This window comes from Struthio camelus, chromosome 1, assembly GCF_040807025.1.
Source record: "Struthio camelus isolate bStrCam1 chromosome 1, bStrCam1.hap1, whole genome shotgun sequence".
Classification (NCBI taxonomy): domain Eukaryota; kingdom Metazoa; phylum Chordata; class Aves; order Struthioniformes; family Struthionidae; genus Struthio; species Struthio camelus.
The window spans coordinates 93,699,613-93,724,235 of NC_090942.1; the positions used below are offsets into that span (position 1 = coordinate 93,699,613).

The 24,623-nt window shown below is 47.0% G+C and overlaps 1 protein-coding gene across 1 annotated transcript in view; it reads left to right on the top strand.

Moving 5' to 3' along the window:
- CASQ2 (calsequestrin 2) overlaps positions 1–24,623 on the top strand; it is a 38,972-nt gene that overhangs the window by 1,384 nt on the left and 12,965 nt on the right. Inside the window, exons 2-6 of the mRNA XM_009675232.2 lie at positions 14,041–14,125; positions 15,722–15,822; positions 18,468–18,579; positions 20,106–20,179; positions 20,947–21,077. Of these exons, the coding sequence (XP_009673527.1) occupies positions 14,041–14,125; positions 15,722–15,822; positions 18,468–18,579; positions 20,106–20,179; positions 20,947–21,077 (503 nt within the window). The remainder of the gene's footprint in view (positions 1–14,040; positions 14,126–15,721; positions 15,823–18,467; positions 18,580–20,105; positions 20,180–20,946; positions 21,078–24,623) is intronic.

The following is a 24,623-nucleotide window of genomic DNA, read 5'->3' on the forward strand; positions in this document are numbered from 1 at the left end:
ACAGTAAAAACTACAAAGTAGATTCATAGCATTCTTTCTTATAGCGTAGCTGCAATCTAGGAGATCACACAGCATAAAGCCTGGATTGTTAGGGGTTCACTTCCTACCAGATGCTTAGGAACATTCCCTCCTAACTAAAAGAGGCATTTGGAAAGAGAGAGAACTGCAAAAGAAATACATAAACTTTATTATTCTGATCCAGGGAAAGAATGCATTGCACTCCTATAAGAACAGCAATTGTGGATTCAAAAACATTCTTCCTGAGGGCTAGGACCTAAAAAAGTCCAATGCCAAGTTCAAGATCTGCTGACCCCCTCAGCAAGCTTAATAACAAGAAAGATTTCAGAACTAACTAGATTTTATTCACCTGTCAGGAAACAGTTAATTGCTCCAGGTGAATGCTCAACTAGCATTTGGCAAAGAAAAGAAAAGATAACCCTGGGACTCCCTTGAAGTGTTTATGCCTGCTAGTATAATTGCATTATTATTTAATAGGGTACTTATTTTGTACTACATATATGGCAAGCAGTTACTAAATACATATTTATAGAATCATGACAGAAGCGGGTATGTTGCGTCCTATAGATTATACTCATGACAAGTATACCCATGTTAACAATTAGCCGTATCAACGGTGCAATGATTGTAGTACTATATGAGTTAAAGCTTTTGTTTCGTGGGGTTTGATTCTGCAGTGTATACGTTAGCTTAGGAAGGACTCTGGAGATTTGGTTTCCAATCACCTCTCTGCTATAGACTTCTTAGCAGAAGTCTATCTGGGCAAGAGATTAGGGGTTAGATCCACAGCAGATTTTACATAATTGTCATGTTCCAATTCGCTAATGCTCAGCTACCAGCTGACCATGGCATACACCTACTGGCACTTGTGGATTTAACCTCAAAATTTCCCAAGCACTTGCAATGCTGACTCAGTGCACATCTCAAAGTTTCAGTCTTCCCTGGACTGGGAGCCACAGCAGCAATTTCATAGCCCAAGCACAACAGCAGTCTACAGACAGTACCCCTTTGCCTATGTCACCTAAGGGAATTGGACTGCGAGATGGTCTCAGAAGGCACCTAAGAGACAAAATCCTACAAAGGACACAGCCCAGCAAGATGCTGGAGCTCCCAATTTCCGGGTTAACTCAGCCATCAGAGCGCTCATGAATGGTGTGGGCAAGCCAGGTTTTAATCCACTCCTTGTGACAGAGCTCAAAGCCTCACCTCCCAGGAGGCAGTTTGGCCACCAAGCCGCACTGTTATTGTGCATTGGGGATCACTCATCTCTCCTGCTGGAGCTCATCCAGCACTGTTTGACTTCACATGTATTCACCAGACCAGTGAGAGGGAAAGAAACGGCTACAGTGGCTCTGTGGCTGAGGTGTGAAGTCATTCACCTGGGAGATGAAATACCTTGGATCAATCTCCTTGGAGGCCGTCAGAAATTGAACACAGACCTACCATAACTCGAGCACATACTTTGAATACTGAGCTGCTGGTTAGGCACAGTAGTATTGAGAGGGCCTCAATTTCCAGTCACATTTGGAAAGAGTTGGCTGGTGCTCCTCACTCAAGGAAGGCCTTATGTGTCTATTTTCAGGGAAGGGTCCAGTGTCTTGAATGCTCAGTTAAGGAAGGCCCTTTGATCCTGAAATAAGGTGTCTAAGAGGCAAACACTCAAGCCCTTGGTGTTCCCTGCCAACTGACTTGAGGGCTGGCTGTGGTAAGACACCTTTCGGGAGAATCTAATGTTTTTCCATCTTACTGCACAGAGAATTTACCTGCTGACTCACAATGGGACGTGCTGCTTCCACAGCCTGGAAAACATTTACGTCTTTAGTTTCCCTTCCATAAAGCGGCACTGACCTCCCTCACTAGGAATAAGAGGGAGTCTTCGACCAAAACCCAGCCAGGTGCGGAGCTAGGCAAAGCTCTGATGTGGGTGGTTGAGGGTTGTTGCTATTTCTTGAAGAGCGTGAGTGATTGCACGCACAGAAGACAATGACTTTAATGGATGTTAAGTCCAAAAAGCCCCCAAATAGTCCACCCTTTCTGTTTCTCTCACATGCATACCAAGTCATTAAGCCCCTTATAAGTAATTTATGATTATAAAAACAGAAGATCAAAGGCCTCGGGAAACATCATAGATGCCAAGAAAAGAACAGGAGAGATCTGATGCCCAAGTACCTGCACATATGCCAGCAGAAACGTCCAGATGTGTCCAGATAGTAGATGGCATGGCATGTTGCACAGCAAAAGTACCAGCAGTGCCTACCAGTTCAACTCTAGATCCAACCACTGATTTAGGCTTCAGCATGTGAGAAAAGCCACAGCTACAAAGCACCTAAGGGCAAGATAGACTTTGACAGACACTCCTCCGCTCCAGGAGGAAATTGTCTCTTCACTGTGAGCATGGTTTCCCTTGAAATGTGTGCGTTCCCAAGAGAAACCCATGAGACTCTCTTATGCGGGTTCTCTGGAGTCTAACAAGGGTTGAGCTCATGTAGCAACGTTTCCTTTATTCAGGGCACTTTAGTCCTTTCCTTTCCAAGTTCCTGCTCTTCATGAAGCTTGCAAGAACTTAATCATATTTAAGACTTCTGCCTCTGTAAGATTTGGCTGAAATGGACTAATAGCTTGAAAAATTATTAGCGGAGGTAACTGACAGACAGACTGGAGAGGGAGAGCACGAGCATGCAGAATAACAAGGGCCTCATTTCCTTAGGAAATCAGGCTGAAAACCAGACAGCACATCAGTAAAATTAAGCACATATTTAAGGACTTTGTCAAACTGGAACTACAAAAAGCAGAGTGAGAAGAAATAATATTTTCCCCAGAAGCCATAGTGCAGCTTTTGTGAAGACTTGGCACAGCCTGACAGCACGCAGGCCTGACATGATGAGCTTCAGGCCTATGAGAGACTTGCTTAAGAAAAGCATATGTCCAAGCCTGAGCACTCCATTCGTTTGTTAAAATAGCAAAAATTTCCTCTAAGTCCTTCCCACAACAGAAGCCCAGCTTGCTGGACTGCCCTTGCCAAAAGTACTGGCTGGACACCAGACATCTCCAGAAAAGGGATGCCATCATTCACCTGACTACCTGACCACCAATGGGACAGCTCACCCAGTCTTCAGCTCCCCACACCCATGTATACTGGGATCCATCACTGGATTCCCACGCAGTCTAGGGTCCCTTTCCAGTTTAGGAAGGGAAAGGACTCCTGCTGAGGCAACAAGCCTTCCTCCCAGGTAGAGACTGGCAGGGAGCCCCCACAGCAGCTCCTTCCACCACCTCTGCTAGCTGCTGCCTGGTGATAACAAGGCCCTGGGGCAACTGAGCCCCTCTGGGAGCAGCAACAGCAGCTTCTTGGCACCAACCTTTGCGCATGGCAACAGCTCCAAGGATAGCAGTGCCAGCCCCTCAGGTGGCGGGTAGGAAAGCCAGGGGCTGTCAAGCTAGTCGATAGGGAAAATAGTCAAAGCAATGTTTGGAGATGCAGCTGCCTAGTGGCCAGCATGGGGAGACTTTGTAAAATGACAGCAACTCCAGGACAGAGACAGCGTGGCCTACACAAGCGCGGGCTGATGCACAATTCAGATGAAAGGGCTCTTTTCCTTTGCTTTCCCTTCTCCCAACCCTCTACTCTGCCCCACCAACTACTGAATAGCACTGAATAGCTTGAATGGGGAAAGGTCTCCCCACAGGGCAGTGCAAGAGGTTGAACTAGGCAGTCGCAGAGCTAGCAGTAGCTATCCTACTCTGTGGCAATGTTTACAAGGGTCCTGCATGCCCTGCAGAGCGAGCACAACGAAGCAGCAGATGACACAGCCAGAGACAAGGCTTTGCAATACAAATTTACTATTTATACTACTTACTATACTGTTATGTGATTCTGCGATTTAAGAGACAAGGAAAAAAAAAAAGCTTGTCCTGAAGAAGTCTCAGCTTTAACTGAAAAGGGGCAAAAGAGGAGACCAAAAGAGTGAAGCTGAGAAGTATCTGTTCAGCTTCTCTTGTCCTTCCTAGCTCTCCTACCACGTTTCCTCTTGTCTCACACCATCACTTCTCAGATCTTGTCCTCTCTTCCTCTCACCTCTGAACCCTTCACAGTTACTGGAATAGTTTCTCCTTCCAGAGAGCCAGCCCTTGCCTCTAGGAACCATGTAATAATAACGAGCAGTGAGATTAGAGGCTTTACTTTTGAACATGGAAAGCTCTCTCCAGCAACTGAGGTTGTCTCACTAGCAGAGCAGGCTGCCTGCAATGCAGATCATTGTCTCCATTCCTCTCCTCTGTGCTTAAATGGCCCTTCAATGCAACAGTGTCCCTGGGCTGAAATTTCATGGAGAACTGCCCTGGCACAAACCAGTTTGATTAGATGTTAGAAAAGGACATGGTGGTCCCCTTCCAGATCAGCCCCAGGAGCAGAGGCTTGCCTCTGGCAATAAACGACAGACAATGTCAAACTCCACAACATACTTACTGGATTCTGTAATGCACTACACAAGGAAAAATTCCTCCTACAAACCTGGGGATATGAGTCCATGAGGTCACATTGCATCTCCCTTCTAGTGCCCAAGCACAGCCAGTAGCTACTTGTGGTGGGAGAGGGAAAGACAGATTTTTCAGTCCAATAAAAGAACAGGGTTAAAGTGTCTAGCTCCCAGTTCACTTGAGAGCAAGGATTTATTTTCAGGTGTTCAAACATCTGCACCTCCTCTCATGAGCTTCCAGCTCAGGATGGAAAAAAACTGGGGCAAGATCAGCTGTTTTTTGGGTAGTTCTACCCATATGGTCTTGAAATCTCTTGAGAACAGGTGGTTCCTGTGAGAGTTCAGAGCCACACAACGTATAGAGAAGAGGACCTCTCTGCTTCTCATCCAACATGGAAACAAAGTCTACAGGCTTAGATCTGTGCAGTTAAAACCAAGTTATCCCAGAAATTCATAGGAACCAGGAGCTGAGATTCTAGTTTATCCCCATCTCTAGACAGCATGCAAGAGAATACAAAATCAAGCACTTTCTTTAAGCATCCATGTCTGTCCGTTTCACAAACTTAAATTTCAGCCTTTTTCTTTGAAAACGTTCATATGAGAGCACCTCAGTAAAATTTCCTGGGCTGGGTAGCCACGTGCACAAAACATATTCATTGACATGGACTAAATGCTGCTACTCACAGTGCGAGCAAATGGTGCCAGAGATGAAACATGCCATGGAAACTGTCAGGTCTCCAAGTCCCTACAGAGTAAGCCCTCAGGGTAAGAGATGAGGCACACCTGGAAGGGAAGATATGTGCAGAAGCCTACCATGCAACTGCCTTGTACATACCTGTAATAAAAGAAGGGTTTTGGTTTCCATGGCAACTAAAGCAGTAACTGCCACTACAGCTAAGTTAATACAAAAATAAAGAAGGAGAGGAGAGAAAAGGAGAAGAGGAAAGTGTGCACTGACTACTTGTCCTTTGAGATTATGCAAGTAGGTCTCAATTCATCAACAGCCAGCAGAGAGAGAGCACTGATTTTCAGCAGCAGCACTAGGAGGATTTCACCCACTGACAAAAGCAAGTTACAGAAAACTCCCATTTTGTAGACGGGGACATTGAGATCCAGCAAGTATACAATTATGCCATACTGTATAATAGTCATAGAAAAAATTTCCAGGGCTGCCCTGCCTGTGATGGCCTACCGTCTTTCTTTAAAACCTCTCTCTCAGTCCACCAGCAGAAAGTTTGGGCTGCCTGCATGAGCTGCTTTTCATATACGACCCCAGTATTACTGCAGCACCTCTCTTTGAAAGGCACCGTTCGTGTCTGCTGAAGTGCTACTGGAGTGGTGTGCTGACAGCAGTTCTTTGGGCAGAAAACAGCTGTAATCCCAAACCCTAAAGAAAATTAAGCTGATTTCATCCAAAGACCAACTGTTATGCGAATGTCACCTGGAGACATGGCAGACCCCTGTGAGCTTGGGTTCACTTGCTGACACAATGCAAAGCAAAGTCTGCTTGGGCTTTGCAGGCTTCCTCAGCTCTGGAGCAAGGAGCTGTTCTCACTGTCCTGCTGGCAAGAAGACAACCTCTGTAGGTGCCATGCAAGACCTCAAGCCATATAGACACTCCTCTATCGCTCTGCCATTCAGCACTGCAAGTGCCCAAGAAATGAAGAAAAACTTTTAAAGTCCATCCTTTTAAGTTACAGCCATCCTGCTACACCAGTCAGGTTCCCAGCAAAGTCATAACGAATATTTCCACTGCATTCCTGCTGGGCTAATTCCCAGGAAACAGGACCTCATTCTTTTATAATGACATGCCTTTGCCCTTGTCCAAGGCATTGCAAGTGGAGGCCTTATGCACTGGAGGGATTGATGCACTTGAGCTCACATCCGCCTACTGGTGTTTATAGTTATCATTTCATGCTCTCTGCTTGGACCTTGACATTTCTAAGGAACTTGCTCGCGGGCTGGGGCAGCTGTTGTTCAGCAAAGCACACCAGATACAGTGGGCTGTCCTACTCTTGCTCACAGCAACCTTACTCCAGAGCTTAGTTTGTTAGTTCCCTTCATCTAAAACCAAGCTAATCAAAGCCTGTAGCTGCCCTTCATCCATGTCTAAGCTTCATCTGTGAGGAGAATGAAAAGGGAATACGATAATTCTCTTTAAACACCCAAGAGGGAGAATAGCTATTTAAGCACAAAGCCTAAGGACAAATGGGCTATGAATAAACCAAAGCTAGAAACCAGGAAGTTCCTAATCATCAGCAGAGAAAAAAGTCAAGGAGAGAACAGCCCAATGAGTTTTAAATGGACCTTGACCAGGTTACAAGAGATTAAATGACACAGTCCCAGCTTTGATGATTAAAGATGTCTTTTTGGGGCCTTTACCCCTAAATAACAGGGACCCAGACAGGGAATCCATGGCCTAGGGGAGAAGGCATTTAGCAAGGTCCAGGTTCTCCTTTTTTTTCCCCTTTACACATTGGGATTTACCTACATATACGACAGAAAGCGTTGCTTGAGGAAATAGAACAAGCGGCATCACTGAATTAAATTCCCCACAGGTGACTGCAGAAAAGGTGTTCGCTCCTCCCCTCCCCTGACACCTTGCAACAACTAGTATTTGAAGGCTGTGCTGATGGTGCCCATTGCTATGCACTGCCTGGCACAGCTTTGGCTAAGATCAGCTGTAATACATGATACATCCTCTTTCTGGGAACTCTAGCCTGCCCTGGCAGGAGATGAACTTCCACCGGCTAACAAACCCCTGACACCTCAAATCCTGCTTAAGGAGGTCACTTGTTTTTAAAGCTTTCCTCAGTTCTTGTTTCCTCAGTTGCTTACTACTCACTCCTCTGTTAAAAGGTCTTTCTTGTCTCAAGGACCCTTCTGTTCCCCTGACGCCCCCCATATTAATTCTTCCAAATTCAGGACAGTGCTCGTTCTGAGCACCCAGTCCCAGCTCTCATCCGCAGTGTCCCAGATTCTTCAGTGTTTCAGATACATTGGCTCAGACCGACTTGGTCAGAGACTCAAGAAAGCCAACCTGTTCCTGGGAGCTGAAGGGGTAGGAATAACATGGAGCAATGGCTTGAGGCCTGTGCAAAAAGGAAAACAGTTTGAATACTAAGCATACTTCTCACCACATCCCTCCAGCACTTACCAAAAGGAGCTGGTTAGAGCTGGTTTAAACTGTTACTGCCCTCACTGTCTGCCTGACCCCTCTGCTGGACCTTACGTTGCCTGTAGCCGACCTGGCTGAAAAAAACATGCATCTGTCCACCAGAGTTCACAGCCTGGCCAGTAAGGGCAACGCTGCCCTGGGCAATATTCAGTAGGACCTGCAGGGGCTGGAGAAACTTTCCTCCTCCACTTTCAAGGCAAAAAGCTGCAGCAAAAAGAGGGCCTGACTGAGAGGGGCAGGGATATGCTCACCCACACACACCAAGCTGTCCTGTGCGACCAAGCTGCCCAGCCGAGTTGGCAAAACAGCTGTGATGCAGTGCCAGCAAGCGCTGACAGAGAGCAGCAGCAGGTGGCCTGTGCCCTGTGAGCACTTGGGAGCACAGGGACCAGCCCCTGTTATCTTATGGCCAGGGTGGCTGTGCTTTGGCTTATAGCTCGCTAATATTAGGGATGCCCGGTGCAGATAAAAATACAGCCCTAACTATGCAAAACCTTTGGGGAAGCAGCCAAAGAGCACATCATATGTCTTCTTGGGCTAAGCTACTGCATGGCAATAAATGCCCTCAGGCAGCGTTCTTGGAGCGTTACCTGTAAAAGCCACCTCCTGTGCAGGGCCTCCGCAGAAGTGACCTTTGGGTGTTCCATATTTGGAGACTTGCCTTTTCGTTTGAGGAGCAGCGACCCCCTGAGAGGGTAGGTTCAGCAATAAACAGACTCTCCCAGTGAGCTCAGGTGGTGGAAAGGGGCAGAAATGAGCTAGCTCTCTCCAGGTTCTGCTGCCAACAGCGTGGCTTCTCTAATGGCAGCTGTTCAGCAGGCTTCTGCCACTTCTCTGACTACCGTGATCCTTCAGGGTCCATAATTCAGAAGCCTGAATCTCACAAGAACCTGAAATTTTGCTGATGGGAGATGTGAGGGGATGCTATAGCAAACAGCGTAGCATTAGGAAGTAGCAAGATCTTCCTCTGCTCTCCATCAGACTGCCTACCTCTCGAGCAACAGGGCAGCCAACTGTAGGGTGACAGCAGGTGCCCTGAATCAAGATTCAAAGTCTTGGGGGAAATATTGTAGCCTACCTCCATCTCCTCCTGTCGTTTCTGAAAATAAAAAACTCTAGTGTTTTGAGAAATAATGGGTAATCAGCATCCTACCAGCCAGGTTCTGACCATCAACATAGACTGCAGCTTAAAAAAAAAAAAAGACAGCGGGACAGAAACAGTTGAGAAGCAGAAAGAAGAACACATCACTTGAGGGACATTCCCTCATTGACTTCTACTGCTGTCTTCCTTGCATGGCTAGAATTTTGTTCTTTCACTGCTGCCAGCTAGGGAAATAAAGTTTGCTGAGCTTAAGAAAAGTTTACTCATGATGATTCTTACAGAGACCCGGATATGTCTTTCCCAGCTCCTCAGACTGGTAGGCAGGGAGATCAGCTTTACTATTTGCAGGAGCTGCAGATACACGCAGGTGAAGTGAAAAGAAAATCCAGGCCAGAAAGCCATAATGTCACTCCACAATGAAAAACTAACTATACTGAGACACACACACACACACAAGCTGTAACTCTCTCCACAGGATTTTTTTCTGCCATTTGACAGCAAGACTGATGCCAAATACAAGGTTCACCCCAATCACTGTTGTCTGAAACTGGAAAAGGATCATGGTCAAGTGGTCCATCACCTTTTTTTAATAGTCAAAACAGCTCTTTGATCCCTTCTCCGTTAATCCTTCTCTCTTTTGCTGCTCTATAACCTAAGAGTTCAGAAGAACCCTTACTAAATCACCTCAATGCTTCCCAGCACCAAGCCTAAGTTCAGATAGGTACGGTAGATGTGAAGCTGAGATGTTCTGTTTTCTTTCCACCCCCATTATTCAGATTTCCAGTAACTGTTGACACCATCTGAAAAGAGGTGGTGCTTGCACACTTGGCAGTGCTGAAGCTCCAGGTTGGGGTGGCATCTCTCACAGCTCCCAGAGGGCCAGGGGCTTCCTCATGCTTGCCTAAGTTAAAGTAGGGATATTACCAAAGGAAAGTGGGAGAAAGCAGGAGTGCTCCCAGACCCAGACCTTCAATTCTCAGGCCTGCTTAGGGCACAGCTTGCCATCCTGAGGGTAAAAAGGTGCATCACAAAGACTTCACACACATGAAAGAAAGGCTGTAACGTGCATACGGGATGTGAACTCACAGGGGACTGTTGTTTTTGCTCATACTGTAAGCCAGCTCTGCCTGCCCAAGACTCCTTCTGTACCTCAGGGACGCATAGCACAACCAGTTAGGTCCAGTTCTTCAAGGGCAGTTTCTCCCCTCCGTCTCCCCATGCAGCTGTTGAGGCTAAATTACTTGCTGTTGAGGCTAACACAATGACAAGGGCTCTGGCTGGCCAAGACTTCAAGCAATATGAATTTAAAGAGAGGATGAGAAAGGGCTGTGGTCTTATATTACAGCCTCCTCTGTCCCAAGGTCCTGAGCCAAAAGGATTGTCAAGATTAGAAACATTATCTGCATTCAAATCCCACGAGCATTATGGAATTAGAAAATACTGTAAGGGGATATATAAATGCTTGATACTGTAACGAGCAGGGGGCAATCGGCCAAGCTTCTGTGCCTCTGGCATGGTTTATACTTTGCTGCTTGATGGGGTTCAAATATACATATGGGAACAACTTCATACCTAGGCACTGGTCAGACTCCCCTGCCCAACTGGAAAACAAGGGCAGTGGCATTGGGCAGCTTCTGTGTAGCTGGCACTTGAAAAAGCAACCCTAGGTACCAAAACCCTGCAGAGACCCCCTGCTGCCAGGCACTGCCACAGTGGAAAGAGCGCCCGAGAGTCTCATGTTGCAGAAAGATTTCCCCAGCGCAGGACCCCCAGGGCGCTGTGCACAGGCACACGCTGTACTGCATGCCTCGCATTATCTTATGAGCATGAAAGTCCCAGCAAAGAAGGCAGATTGCCTGCATAACTCACAGCTTGGTCCTCACAGATGCACATACACACACACACTCATATGTACATACACTGTCACATATCTTCTCTCAAGACAAGCCTCTTCAGAGGAAGATCTCCAAACACTCTTACCCACTGGCATATACACACAAACCCTGCCACACAGAGAAGCACACCTCCAGGCTTACTGTGACCTTTTTTTGCCTCACAAGCCCTAATGAAATGCACACTCCCAGAATCTCAAAGAGTCTTTAATCCCATCACCCACATTTTCTATATGCATTTTTTTCCCCCAGTCAAACTGCCCATGCTCACAGCTGCTGAAGAGCTGCCTTGCATGCCCTGCATGCTCACATACACCAACTCCTGATCAAAGCCTCCTCTGCAAAGCCTCTTGCAAACATCCTTCATCCCCTGCTCACACCCAGTCACATGTCTGGAGTAGGTGCTCCAGCCTCAAATGATGAAGGCACATTTCTGAGATCCTTGAAACACCCCCAAGAAATTCTAGCCCATCTTCTCTTTGCAGGAGTCAGGGAAGATTAGGCTTATACTGCCTTGATTTTGTCTGGCACATGGCTACGCAGCTACAAGTAAGTAGCCAGTAAACTTGTAGCTAGAACAAGTATATTTATGTGACAGACAGACTAAATAGCCTTCTTCCTTTGGTCTTTCGGTATTGTACCTCTAGTCACAGTGCAGCCAGAGCCTCAAGCGTTGACTCCAAGAAACCTGCTGTTGGTCTGCACAACTGCCTTGGTGTGAGGATTATCTGATAACGTCCTCTAGAGCTGATAATCCCACAGGCTCCTCCCATGGCCCAGTAAAGGCACAGACAGATCCCCATAATGTGGAACAGGAAACAACTTCCACTACCACCTGCTTTGCAGATAATCTAGAAAGCTCACAAGAGGTCTGCATCTTTCACTGCATTATCAGGTATCAGCTACCCTCAGGTGCTCTAACATGGATCGCATTGGCCTGAGCCAGGAGATGAGACACCAGACTAGTCAGACGAATGCTCTGATGTAACAAGATATGGAAATAAGGACTGACACTCCATTCTGGCAGTATTCACTGTAAGTAAGTAAGAGCCCTAAGTGTTCAGCCTCACCTTTGTTTCAAAGGGCAAGAAAAGAACAGAAGGTAAAACCGCCATAGAGAGAGAAGCACAGTGCGTTTCCTTCACACATCGGCAGTGTCTCCTAAAGACAACCGGCCAAGCAGCTGCAGAGGAATTAAGATCACAGTAGCTGTGTGTTTTGCTTCCTTGATGGTGTGAAGGAAACTGGAGCAGGTCTGGATACACGCTAGGGGACAAGCTCCAGAAAAAGGGATCGCAACGGTATGATGGTTGGTTGAGAACATGTCTTTTAGGAGGGCTTAGGTACAGGCCTGGAAACGTGTATTTGATGGAAGGGAGAAGACAATCATGTTTTCAAAACTGAGATTACTACCCTCAGCCCAAGCAAAGTCCCTTAGCCCTTTTCACCAGGGTGCCTGTAACCTTCCCCGAGGATTTTAGCAGAGAGCTGAGTGTTGGCAGCGTAGGGAGCTGGTTGGCCCTGCTATGCTGCCAGAGCATGGCCGGGGAGGAGGTGCAGCCCCAGGGCTAGCAGTCCTCGCCACCTTCAATTGCCACTCACTCCTGCAACTGCTGGGTGCAGGCAGAGGCTAATTATAGCAGGGAAGCTAAGAGGCTGCCTGTACCCAGGCGCAGCGGCACCGAGCTCTTGGGCGACATTCAAACCAGCTTGGGTGGCGGGGGGGAGGTGGGGAGGGAAGGTGCAGAAATGCACCCAGTGGAGGGCACTCTTCATAAATTAGGCCATAAGCTGTCTGCAGCTTTTCTTCTGCCTCCCTCAAGTCTCCTGGAGTGCCAGTGAGGGCATGAGAGAAGGCAGCTACGTCCTAATAGGGACATTACTGTCCCGGAGGCCCGCAGCCCCTCTTCCCGGTCTCACAGTATTCCTCTGCTACCTCCTTCTGCCCCCTACATGCTGGTTTCCACCCCCGATCCATCCCCCACAGGCATATCCCACAGCAGGGGCTCCAGGGAGGACAGCCAGGAGGCCCTCGACATCAGAGGCATTCCTGGGGTGGAGGGGGATGGAAAAGGAAGGGGATCTCACAGCTGCTCTGTGGTCTCTGTACATCATTACGACCCTTGAGGGTCTCAAGCATTCTTGTGTCAGAGCTAAACGATTCGTTTGGTGAGCGACAGAGGTGGTTTCCTGGGGCCACGGCATTTCTGAGGGGTCCATGTGGAATTTCGAGGGCCTTAGAAGGTGCCGTTCCCACAGCAGGGCACTTACAGAACAGTAACAAGGAGACAGTCTCTCCTTTCCTCGGATATCTATTTTCACAAAACAAGCAGGAACGTGATAGCTTCAAGAGGCCCCTTTGTCAAAAAATGGTGGAAATTGGGCAGCAGTTTCAGAAGTTATAAGGAGACAGCCAGGAGTGTGACTGCATCAGTCTCGTTTCCTTTGGAAACCTGGCAAAAGAGGGGACCAGTAACTGGCAGGCGACTGAAGCCTGGACAGGAAACATTACTTAAAGCATTTCATAAGAAAAGGGACTGCTTTGGGTATTAACTCGGCTGTCTTATCACTGTGCTGTTACTCCCCAACTCCTCTCCACCAATCACTGCGGAGACATCACTGCCTAGTTGGTTCTGGAGAAAACAGCTCCCACTTTCCCTCCTCCCCCAGGGTCTCAGGTCAACACAAACCAGGACATTTGAACGCTACTGAGTTCAGGTTTCCTTTCAGAGACACAGCAAGAAAAGCAATAAAGAAAGGACTCTAGAAAAATCCAGGACCTAAAGGAGACGTGATATGGGGAAGGGTATCTGGCAGCACACACACTACCCTGCTTTTGCAAGGCCAAGGGTCCCTCTGCAGCCCTCCCTTTAGTTTTGCTGGAGGCATGTTTTTTTCCAGAAACAAACCATCAGTTGATAGTTTGCAACTGAAGCTGCAGTGCCTTCACCTCCACTTTCCAGCACTGTTGTTTGATATTGAATACTTCCAGAGTTAAAACGTCCACCATGTCCAAACGTTGCATTCCCCTCCAAACAGGGCCAGAGCCACCGGGGTATGAAGGAGAAGAGAGCTCTTTGTTTTGTGCCAGGGAATGCAGACCTTTCAGCCAGCAGTGCCCACTCCTTGATATCACCAAGGTACTCCAGGTAACCTCGTACTGCAACACAGTGGGAAGAAATCCAGTCCTTGTGACCTGCGGGCAGCACATCTCTGTAAGAAGGCAGCATGTGATGTGGCCCACCCATCAGTGCTGCCTACAAGCAGAATATGGGTCACTTGTTTCTGTCGTGCCATCCTGGCAGGGCATGATGCCCTTTAACAACCCTGTAGCATCTGTACCACTAACTCTTGGTTCTCTGGGCTCCCCTACAGCTGGCGGCTCAGGTCCTGGAACCTCGAAGCATCGGCTTCGGGATGGTGGACTCTAAGAAGGACGCCAAGCTTGCCAAAAAGCTAGGTGAGTGCCACATTTAATATTCTCTGGAATAGCTTGGAGAGAGTACCAGAGTGATGCCAAACTGCCAGCCCCAGAGAGGATAGTCAAATCCTTATACCCAGGGCAGAGGGCGGTGGTGGCAATCGCACACTGACCATCTGCCCACTCCAACCTGGGGGGGATCAAGTGGGAGGCAGGAGTGAGCTGGGACCTTTCCAGCAAAAAGCTACCCGGCTGAGAGCACTAAGCGAACAAAAAAGAGCCGATCCGTACTGTAGTGATGACAGGGTAGAGGCTCACAACTTACTAAGCAGAAGCTGTAAGAGAGTTGTCATGGAGTAAATACGCTCTTCATGCACAGAGACAGGTCTGACAGTGACACAGAACTGAAACCTACAGAGACATCACACAGGCCCTCCAAACATCACCTTACCTCCTAGCAGGGTGATTACCACTCACTGAAGGTGGAGCCACCACCTTGCAATGGCTTGGTAGCCAGGTGCCAACTCTTTCCAGCTAACCCCTTCTTCCCTCTGCTGTGCTTCCTGATTCTCCCTCTCAAGTCCATCTGTGCAGGGACTCCTGCCAGGAGGGGCTGCCTTTGCCCCACAGCTCAGCTAGAGACAGGAGAGAAATGCAGTTTTGTGGTTTGCTCCCCAGAATAGAAGAGGCAACTTTCTATAAAGATGAAAGGTTGATGACACTCCCAAAAATAGCTGCATTACCGTGGCTGGCGATTTCTTCGTAATTTAGCACACGTAGAATATAAAAATACTACAGCACATAAAAGTAATGGTACATGTATATACCACTAGGCTTAGGGTCAGTCGCTTTAAGCATTGTACAGCAGACTAATTTTCTTTCTTAAATGAGAGGCCAAGCGTGTTGGTGGACACTTAACCAGAGCTGAGATTTTCTGCCTCTCCAAAACGGCAACAAACCACCACCCATATTGACCAGTCGTACCATGCCATCATGCATTGCTGGAGCTCGATACTGCTGATATTGGATCCTCTACCAAGAGGCTGTGGCATTCAGTCTTCAGGCCAGTGGTATGTCATTCAGATCTGCCAACCTGCCATCTGTGGCATCCCAATTATAGGTTTCTAATCCTTTTTCTAAGGGTAGCTAAGCCTCAGAGAGTTTAAAGCTCACTTTGGCTTTCTGGTCCCTCTTTATGTCCACATAGTTCAGACTTCTCTAGGCAGAGTGCAACTCTGAAATCCAGACCTGCATCAGATTCCATTTTTCCTAAAATGACAGTTCAATTTTAGGCTGTCTGTTAGAGCCCAGTATTATTTACTGCAATATGGATAGCCAAACTAAAAAAGTTCCTGGTACATTCTTCCAACTGAGACCTACGTGTAACACAAATGAGAAGTTCCCAATGTTTGAGAAGAAACTAATACAAGTTCTGGTTGAGGTCTGTGCATCGTGCCCTGAAACATTGGTCAGGAGATTGTTCAGATTGTTTCTAACTGGACAGGCTCAGTGAACTGGAAATTGCATTTTCCCAGGACACATTCATAGAATAATGAGCAAGATGCTGCATGGTAAAAAGAGCAATGCTTTTAGTGATGTGTTGACCACATTATATTTCCTGTCTCCTTCTTTCAGGCTTGGTTGAAGAAGGAAGTCTCTATGTCTTTAAAGAGGAACGATTGATTGAATTTGATGGAGAACTGGCCACGGATGTCTTAGTGGAATTCCTCTTGGATGTAAGCACAAATAAGCCCAGAGCTAGATAAAACCTCCCAGAGAAGACCTTGCAAATACTCACTTTACTAGAAAACATAGGTTATCTTTATTTGCAGCACCATATCTGTTTGCTGCACACTGGCATACAAATGACGTTGTTTGCCAACCTCACCACTTGTCTGAACACGAGTTCTCAGGAAGGCCAATACCTTTATATGCCGCCAACCACTTACATCTTCAGGACATTTTGATCTTTCCTGCTTATGAGATGTTCAGTTGCTTTACTGGGGAGCAAGCAACATTCCCCTGTAACTAGTGGCTACTCACCCAACTCAGTTAACAAGCTGGTATGCAAGCACATTGCCATTTGCAAAATCATTCACCCAGTTTAAAATGTATATATATATAAAATTGTATTCCAAAAGCTTCCAAGAAGTAGCATTCCCAAAAAGCAACTAAAAAAAGCGCTCAAGTCATTGGAGGGAGGAGAAGAAAAAAAAAAGCGTTATGTGCTGTGAACTATTTGCCCATTTCTAGACACCCTCACACAAACAATGTAGTGTACTACTGCCACTTCAGTGAACTTACTGAACTGCAGCACCATAAGTTAGGGGAGAACATGGCCCTAGACTTAACCCTCTCAGGTCGTTTTGTCCATGGGCACAACTACATACTCATCCTTGTGCCGAAACGCAAAAGAAATGCTGCCTTCCTCATCAACTTTTTGCACTTCTCTCCTTCAATATTCCATTCCTTGGAGGGGTAACAGGCCAGAAACAAGGTCTTTGCTTTGCAGTGAAAACATTTTAGCCTGTTCTGTATCAGATTGAAAAGCCTTAAGAGCTCAAAATGGCCCCTCAAAGCTTAGCAATAATTTATTATTTATGTGTGGTAGATGGAGAAGCTGAGGCACACAGAAATATTGCAACAGCCCTTAACTCTCCATCAGAAACAGTAAAATACAAAAATTCGAGGCAGCTCGCTGTAACCACAGGCACTCTCTTTCTCTGCTGAGGGAATGCTGTGGCCTGCAGTTTGACTTTACTTTGAAATGAGGCCTCCTTTAGGAACATCTATTGCCATAATGCAGTTAAGAGAGATCTCTCTTTGGGAAGGGGAGCAGCAGAGATACAGAGTTTGCTTGGCAGTTTGGCAGGCCCTCAGCCTAGATGGTCACCTGCATTACCCAAGGTGAAGCGCCTGTGGTGAGGACAATGGCGCAGGCTGTGATTTCATACCAGCCATTGAGAACAAGGCCCAGAGCACGTGAGTCCTGTTTGTGAGGGGTCTCTCAGCCCTGCACCGGTCCCTCTGGTGCCCCAGAAAGGACCGTTCTCCCAGGTGCCTCCTCTGGTGCCACTCCAGTAGTGGGGAGGAGAAACATCTCTATAGGATCCCATCTCTCATATAGCACTGCATTAGTGGCTACACGCATTAGGTGTTGTAGCCACCAGCTGAAACACATACGAAGAACTTCAGAGAAAGAAGCTGAGGTCTTTCCCCCACCCAGCAAGGCCGCAGGCAAGGCTTTACCTTGATCCAGGGCTGTCACAGTATCCCGGATTCCCAGGGCTCAGGCACCAGAGGGCACTACCGGAACAAGCACACACGCACTGGTTTGGCGTTTCCCATGCCCAGCCCTGCAGAAAGCAGCAGAGGCACAGCCAAATGCCTGACCCTCACTTGCAAGGGGTGCAGCACAAGTCATTTTGTGATGCTTGGTTTGCTGCACTTTGTGGTGTGCTGCCTATAAATCATGTTAAGTGATAAAAGGAAGAAAGTGAGGATTTCTGTTTGTATATTTTCCACTCAAGAGGGAAAATATTCAGTAAAGCAGGGAAATAAAAACAAACATCTGTGGCATCTAGGCAGCCTGATCTCAAAGGAAAACAAACCCAGCGGTCCTCTACAGGTTTTACAGTGGCCTGCCTGCATTTTTTTTTCTAGTACAACCACACCTGACTTATACCAGTACGGCTCGGCAAAGTCAGACTAAATCTTTTCACTAGCAGCAGCTAGTTAAGAAAACAAAAACAAAGTTTGCACTAAAGCTGCAGGTGGGTTTGGAACCAATTGCCTCATCAAAACTGTGACGTATCCCAGTCCAAAGTATGGGTTTAACCCATTCTACATAGGATGATCAGCCAGGAACACACACATCTGTACTTTCCACTGCTCCACAACATTGTTTGTCCACCCTCTAGCATGCCATTTTTAACACTGTTCTCCAGAAGCAATCTCTTTGTAATGACCTCTTCCAGCAAAGTACACTTGAAAACAAATATATCCGTCACCCACAGAGGCTCACATAGTCCCCATGCCAGCCCCTTTCAACTGTTCTCCCCATTTTACCAGCCTCTCCAAAGCCTTATCTCCCACCAGAGTAGGTGTCTCAGCAGCCATTTGGGCTACCCAGACCTCTCTCCGCTTCCCTGTCCATACTTCAACCTGTGCAGCGTGCTTACAACCAGCTCCCTCTGAAGCTCTGAAGGTGACCTCTTTCTCTAGGTTCCTCACAATAAGGCAGGGAGCATTGAGTAGGGTTTCCAGCAGCAGAGAAATAGGGTGACCTCTTTCTCCCCACTTCGGTCACTAGTGATGTAGCCTGCCAGTCATAGATTGGGGCTGCAAATCATTATGTTATCAAATGCATTTTTCATGGCAGCTGCTAGAAGACCCCGTGGAGATCATAAACAGCAAGCTGGAGCTTCAGGCCTTTGACCAAATCGATGAGGAAATCAAACTCATTGGCTATTTCAAAGGAGAAGACTCTGAACGTGAGATGAATAAGTTCCTTGTGGGGCTTGAAGGGGCTTGAACAGGGAGTTGGGGGAGGCAGGGATTGATTCTTGGTCATGAGTATTAAGGGACCGGGGTATACAGTGTGCCATGGCAACATCAAAGTCGCTTTCAGTGAGTGGAAGATGAGGTGGCATTGCATGGAAGTTTCTGCTACTGCTACGCATGAACTCATTCGCCTGCCGAAAACAATAACCCTTCTGCAAGGTGTCTGCTGGCAAGAGGAGGGGGTGATAATCCAGGCTCTTCTGCTGAGGAAAGTAACTCTACCTCACCCCAAGCCACGTGAGATTACAGTAATGCTGAGTGAGCGCCTAAAGGGAGTGATGCTCCCCCCTCACACGAGCAGCAAGCCCAAAAGGTTTAAAAAAAAAAAAAAAAGGGAGGGAGGTGAAGGGAAAGAGGGAGATATATGTTCAACACTATCTTGGGAAACATAAAACAGCAGTAAGCAAGATGTTTTAGAGCCGCCTGGCAGAGGCTCTGACCTGTTTCTGCTTGCTGAGCCCAGGGACAGCTGAGGTAACTGGCCAGGACCCCACTGAGAGGAGGCTGGTCCCATGCCCTGAGGGACACATGGCTCAGGGACTCTTACTGCCATCCCAGGCAAAATGTCCATAGCTCTCATCCATCTAGAGAGACTTCCCCAAAAGTCCCTTCCTGATAACCCCCAGCAGTCTCCTCAGCCAGGCCCTTGCTCTCCCTTGCTTACAGGAGATGCTGGCACTGCACGCCCCACCCTTCACACCACAAGGCTTAACACCATGTGAAGACAAACTCCTTTAGCAAAAAGAAAGATAGACCTACCGGAACAGGCATTGCATCACAAATACTACACTGCAATAGCCCCTTCATCTCTCTCTAGTTTCCCTACTGGCTCCAAACTGGCTGCATCTGGGGCAGAGATGTGCCTCCCCCAGCACTGCTCAGGAGCAGGTGTTTTGACAAAAGGTGGGAAGTACATGTAATAAAGAGCTCCTGCCAGGCTGAGAGCATCCTTCCCAACCCCAGCTGAGAGCCTGATGTCAGTAACGGTAAAAACATATCTCTTTCCTTTCCTCCACCAGCTGCAGGAGCATGCCTCATCATGCTTGGTGAATGCTTACAGAATCCCAACAATCAGTAATGCTATAGTGACTCAGTGTATTTCCTAGGGTGGAGTACTGCTTTGGGCAAGGGGCAACTGCAAGTACCCTCACCAGTAGGCTGGAGGTGTAATCCCTGGACCTGCTCCTCAGGGTTGCTGATTTGAGCCCCCAGTTAAGTGGGGCATGCTGGGATCCATAGTTTTCCTGAGACCTGTGCGGCAGCACAAAGTCTGTCCTATTTGCTCCGTATGAAATGGTTCCTCTTTGTAAACCCTGGAAGAGTGGAAGAAACATAACGCTGTCATTTGCCATATTTTGTAATAACATATATTTGTTCTTCCCTAGTGCCTTCTGTGCTGATCAGCAGGGCCAGCTATCTGTGAAATCTTTTCTTCATTCTCCTTTTCTCCTTCCAGATTACAAAGCATTCGAAGAGGCAGCTGAACACTTTCAGCCGTACATCAAATTCTTTGCCACCTTTGACAAAGGGGTAAGTGTACAAGCGCTCCACTGTCCACTGGGATGTCACCATGACATAGGAGCAAGGCTGCCATAGAGAAATGAGAATCGGGTTCCTTTTGCCCCATTGTGCCTCACCTCCTTCTTTGCTGTTTGAGATCCTCAAACTGTAGATGGAAGAGACAGGCATATGCCTGCCTAAGGCTCCCTATATACAACATGAAGACATGCAAAGAACTACTCTGTGAGGAATAAATGGGGGATGCTTGAAGAGGGGTCATAGACACACATGGATCAAAAGAGTCGTAAGGTGCAAAAGGACACATCTCAAGACCTCACTCTACCCATAACTTCCAATTCCACCATATATATGGTGTTTTCCAGAAGCTCATGATGGTCCCAGATTTAATGTCTGGCTCCGCTTTCTCATTTTGAGCATTCCTACAACTTGCAGTATGTGTGTCCACATTTAGATTTGGTCCTGTTGCAACATAAAAGGCCATTTCTGCAGCTTGGAGGCAAATCCTGGTTTGGGTTTGGAAACCAGCCCCTCAGAGTCACAAGTCCATGTTTCTGGCCTTGCTCTGGCCCAGTGCTTGAGACGAGTAGTGTCGAAAGCATCATTGTTTCCTTTACCAAGGAAAGACTCATTCCTGTTCTTCACGGCCACCTCTAATAACGTGTTCTCTCAGAGAGAGAGAGAGTGCCTCGACCTCAGCTCTGCCACCAGGAGAAACCCTCGGTAGGCAAAGAGGCACATCAGACTTACTCACGTGTGACCTTCTGCCACTGCAACAGGTTGCCAAGAAACTAGGTCTGAAGATGAATGAGGTGGATTTCTATGAACCATTTATGGATGAGCCTGTTCACATCCCCGATAAGCCTTACACAGAAGAGGAATTGGTTGAATTTGTGAAGGAGCACAAAAGGTACGTAGAGTGCAGGATGTTCCTGGACATGGGAAGTGGGTAAAGGCATCTGTCATCATAGGCTTGCCCCTCTGGGGCAGCCCATCTCAGTAAAAGTGAAGATAACTACCACTTTTTGGGTGCTTGCTGACCCAGGTTTGAAATGTTGGTGAGTCTTTTCCTAATCCCTAAGATACAAGCATGGGTACCGCAATCAGCCAACCAGCACATGGAGCTATGACAGCACAACTTCCCTGCTCCTCCTCTCTTAACTAGTAGAGAAGCTTTGGGGCAGGAAAGAGTGGTAAGCCTGCCCTGCTTGTCCGTACTTTTTATTTAGGATTGTAAAAAAAAAGATTTTCTCCTGGACTGTCAGGTGAACACCAAATTCTGTCCAGCCCTCTTCTTCTCCAAAATAGATTCACTAATGGCTATACGTCTCTCCTGATGCCAGATATGTCTGTACACAGACTCTGAGCTCACACCAAGGTCAGAGGAATCGTGATGGCCTAAGAGGAACGGCACCACACTTCTGCTCAGAGTGGGTGCACAAAGTAAGCCCCTTCAGTTACAGCTGTGTTGGGCCTCATCTGGAACGGTGTTGAGAACCTACAGTTGTCGATCAAGTCAGTGGGAGCTATGGAGGCTCCATGCTTTTTGCAATCAGATTTGTGGCATAACTGCTTAGGCTACTTGAGGAGCCTGGGAGTCTGGAAGTGACTGGAAAGCCTGATCCTATACCAATGCATAGATGCAAATATATAGGCACAGATGCCTATGAGGTGCTGTATTTTTACACCGTTAAAAATACAGTGCAGGATAGTCTCACCAGGTATCTGCTGCTCCTGCAGCGGCCATCTCTCAGAAGACAGTCAAGGGACAAGAAAAGAGTTCAGTGAAAAAGGGCCATGAATACTGTTAAGGGATCAGAAATAAGGCTGAGCTGCAGATTTCTGCTCATACACACAGGGTTAAACATACTGCTGGGTACAGAGACAGGAGATTAGTCACATACAGATTCAGCAGACAGACTTGGAAACAGATCTCTGCTTTTTCTGAAGTATGAAGGGGTCTTCTATCTCCCATGTACTCTCAGGTCACTTTGCTGACCTCCTGTTCTCACTTCCTGACCACAGCTTTTCCCATCTTTTCCCCCAAGTTCTTTCTGTCTGACAGCAGTGCCAGGAGGCTGATTAAACACAGTCAGATAAATGCTAGCCTAATAAGGCAAGCTCTCCATCAGCACAAAATTCAGAATTGCAGTGGAAACCCCCTGCGTCTTATATATTTCAAGATGCTATCTTGTGCTTGAGAGCAGCGGGGGGATGTGTCTTTTATTTTTTGTAAGAGCCAAGGCTCAGAAGGGAATTAAAAGGAGTCTCATGAAATCAGATATGTGAAATCCCAAACCTGCCAAGGTACTGTCATGGCAGGAGGATAAAACCTCTGGGTCACAGAGATAGGTCCCCAGCAATTAATGCTGCTTCTTCTTACCTTGCTGCTGGTAAAGCACCTTAACCCAAAGGTTGGAAGTGGAATCAGTCAGACACAGTTGCTGCCTGCCAGTTCCCTTTAAACAACTTGGAAGGAATTTCTCCCCTGCAGGATGGTCTATAAGGGCCACTTGCCTCCTTCCTCTCACACAGCAGACTTCTTCACTTTACTCCAGCCTGGCAGTCATGGGATATCCCTCCTCCGAGGCAAAGAGAGTCTCTGCCATCTCTCCATCCCTCAGAGGGAGGAGACCCTACCCCATCACATCACTGGGGGAAGCTCCCCATTTTCAGAAGTACGCAATCACTTTTGCACACCTTAAGAAGCCCCTTCAAAAGGGCTCCCCACTGTGCCACTCGGGCAGTCTTCACCACCTCTCTCTCCACCCTGTCCCATTATCAGTTCTGACATGGGATAATCAGAATCACAGATGTATGCAGTATGGGGTACACAGTGGAGCTGTCCATTGCCATAAGATGTGCTGTGTTCTCATCCTTAGTCATTTTCCAACAATTTCTAGCATTCTTTTTGCCTTTTTGACTTCAGAGCTGATGTTTTCCTAAAAGTACCCACAGTGACACCTAGGTGTCCTTCCTGAGTGGCAATAACTAGTTATAACTAATTTAGAATTCATTGTTGCACATGAATAATCAGGGTTGTTTTTTAACATGAGCATTACTCTCTACATGTCTTCCTATCATGCAGCTACTCAAGTCACAGGAGATCCCTCTGCAACTCTTCATGGTCAGGCCTTGGTGTTGACCATCTGAATAATTGTGTACGATAAGCAATTTTGTCATCTTATTATTCACCACCTTTTTCAGACTATGTAAGAATATGTTATGTGTATAATCATGCACATAAAATTCATGTATATGAATTTTAACTGGTTAATACCCCCCATAGTGAAAACTGACCTATCATTTCTACCTTTCATTTACTATCTTTTAATGTCATTAATCCACAGGAGGACATCTCCTCTTACATCATTGCAACTTAGTTTCTCTGATAGCCCTTAGTAAGTGACCTTGTCAAATGCTTCTTTAAATGCAGTGAACTGTGTTGACCAGAATACCTTTATCCACTGCTTGACTTGCTCCGAGAACTCTAGTGGATCTGTGAAACATGACCTTCCTCTAAAAAGTCACGTAGTCTTTTATCCTCTTATATTCTAATGTGTATTAAATCTATCCTTGCTAATTGTTTCTACCCGTTTGCCCACATGGAAGTCACCCTTCGTGGTCCATGGTTCCTCATATCCTTCTGGAACCTTTAAAAATGTGATTGTCGTTCCTCGCGTCCACCCCCCTGGCAGCGAGGCACTCGGAACCTGCAGATTACACACCCCTAAAAGCACATCATCAGTTTCATATTTGATTTCCATTGGAACTCATGGGTTAATGCCATCTGGTCTTGGCAACTTGCTACTATTTATCTTACCAATTTGTTCTAAACTCTTATCTACTGATATTTGTCTTTGCAACAGTTCCCTAGACCTGTCTGCTATGAAGAACTGCTCTGATGGGGGAACATCCCTAGGCACCTTGTGTCACAGCAAGCAGAGATGCAAAGAATTACTTTTGCAAAGATTTAAGGCCATTCTGCTATGGCCTTATATTTCTTAGGTGCTCCTTTAACGTGTCAGTCACCTCTCAGCCTGGCAGGCTCTCTGATAGGCTTCCTGCTTCTGATGTGGTTGAAACCATTTACTACTCTCTTTTCTTGCCTTTTGTGAACTACCTGAAAAGTTTGCTTTGGCCAGCCTTGTGATTTAAATTTGCTGGCCACAGACTATTCTGCCTTCTTTGTTTTAGCAGAATTTTGAAGGATTTTTATGGTGGAATTATGCTAGGGTAAAACTAGGAAAAGAAGAGAACAAAGCCCAATAGGAGAGCAGGAGCGCAACTAGCCCAGGGACTGAAGCACAAAACTTCACTTGCCTCAAAAACTGGATGGGCCATCTCATGCTCTCAGCTCTACACAGCTGGAACAAACTGCAATGTATTCCAGCCCAGAGGGCCATCTCATCTTCTGAGGCACAAATAACAGCTGCAGTGGCTCTACTGGGGGCAA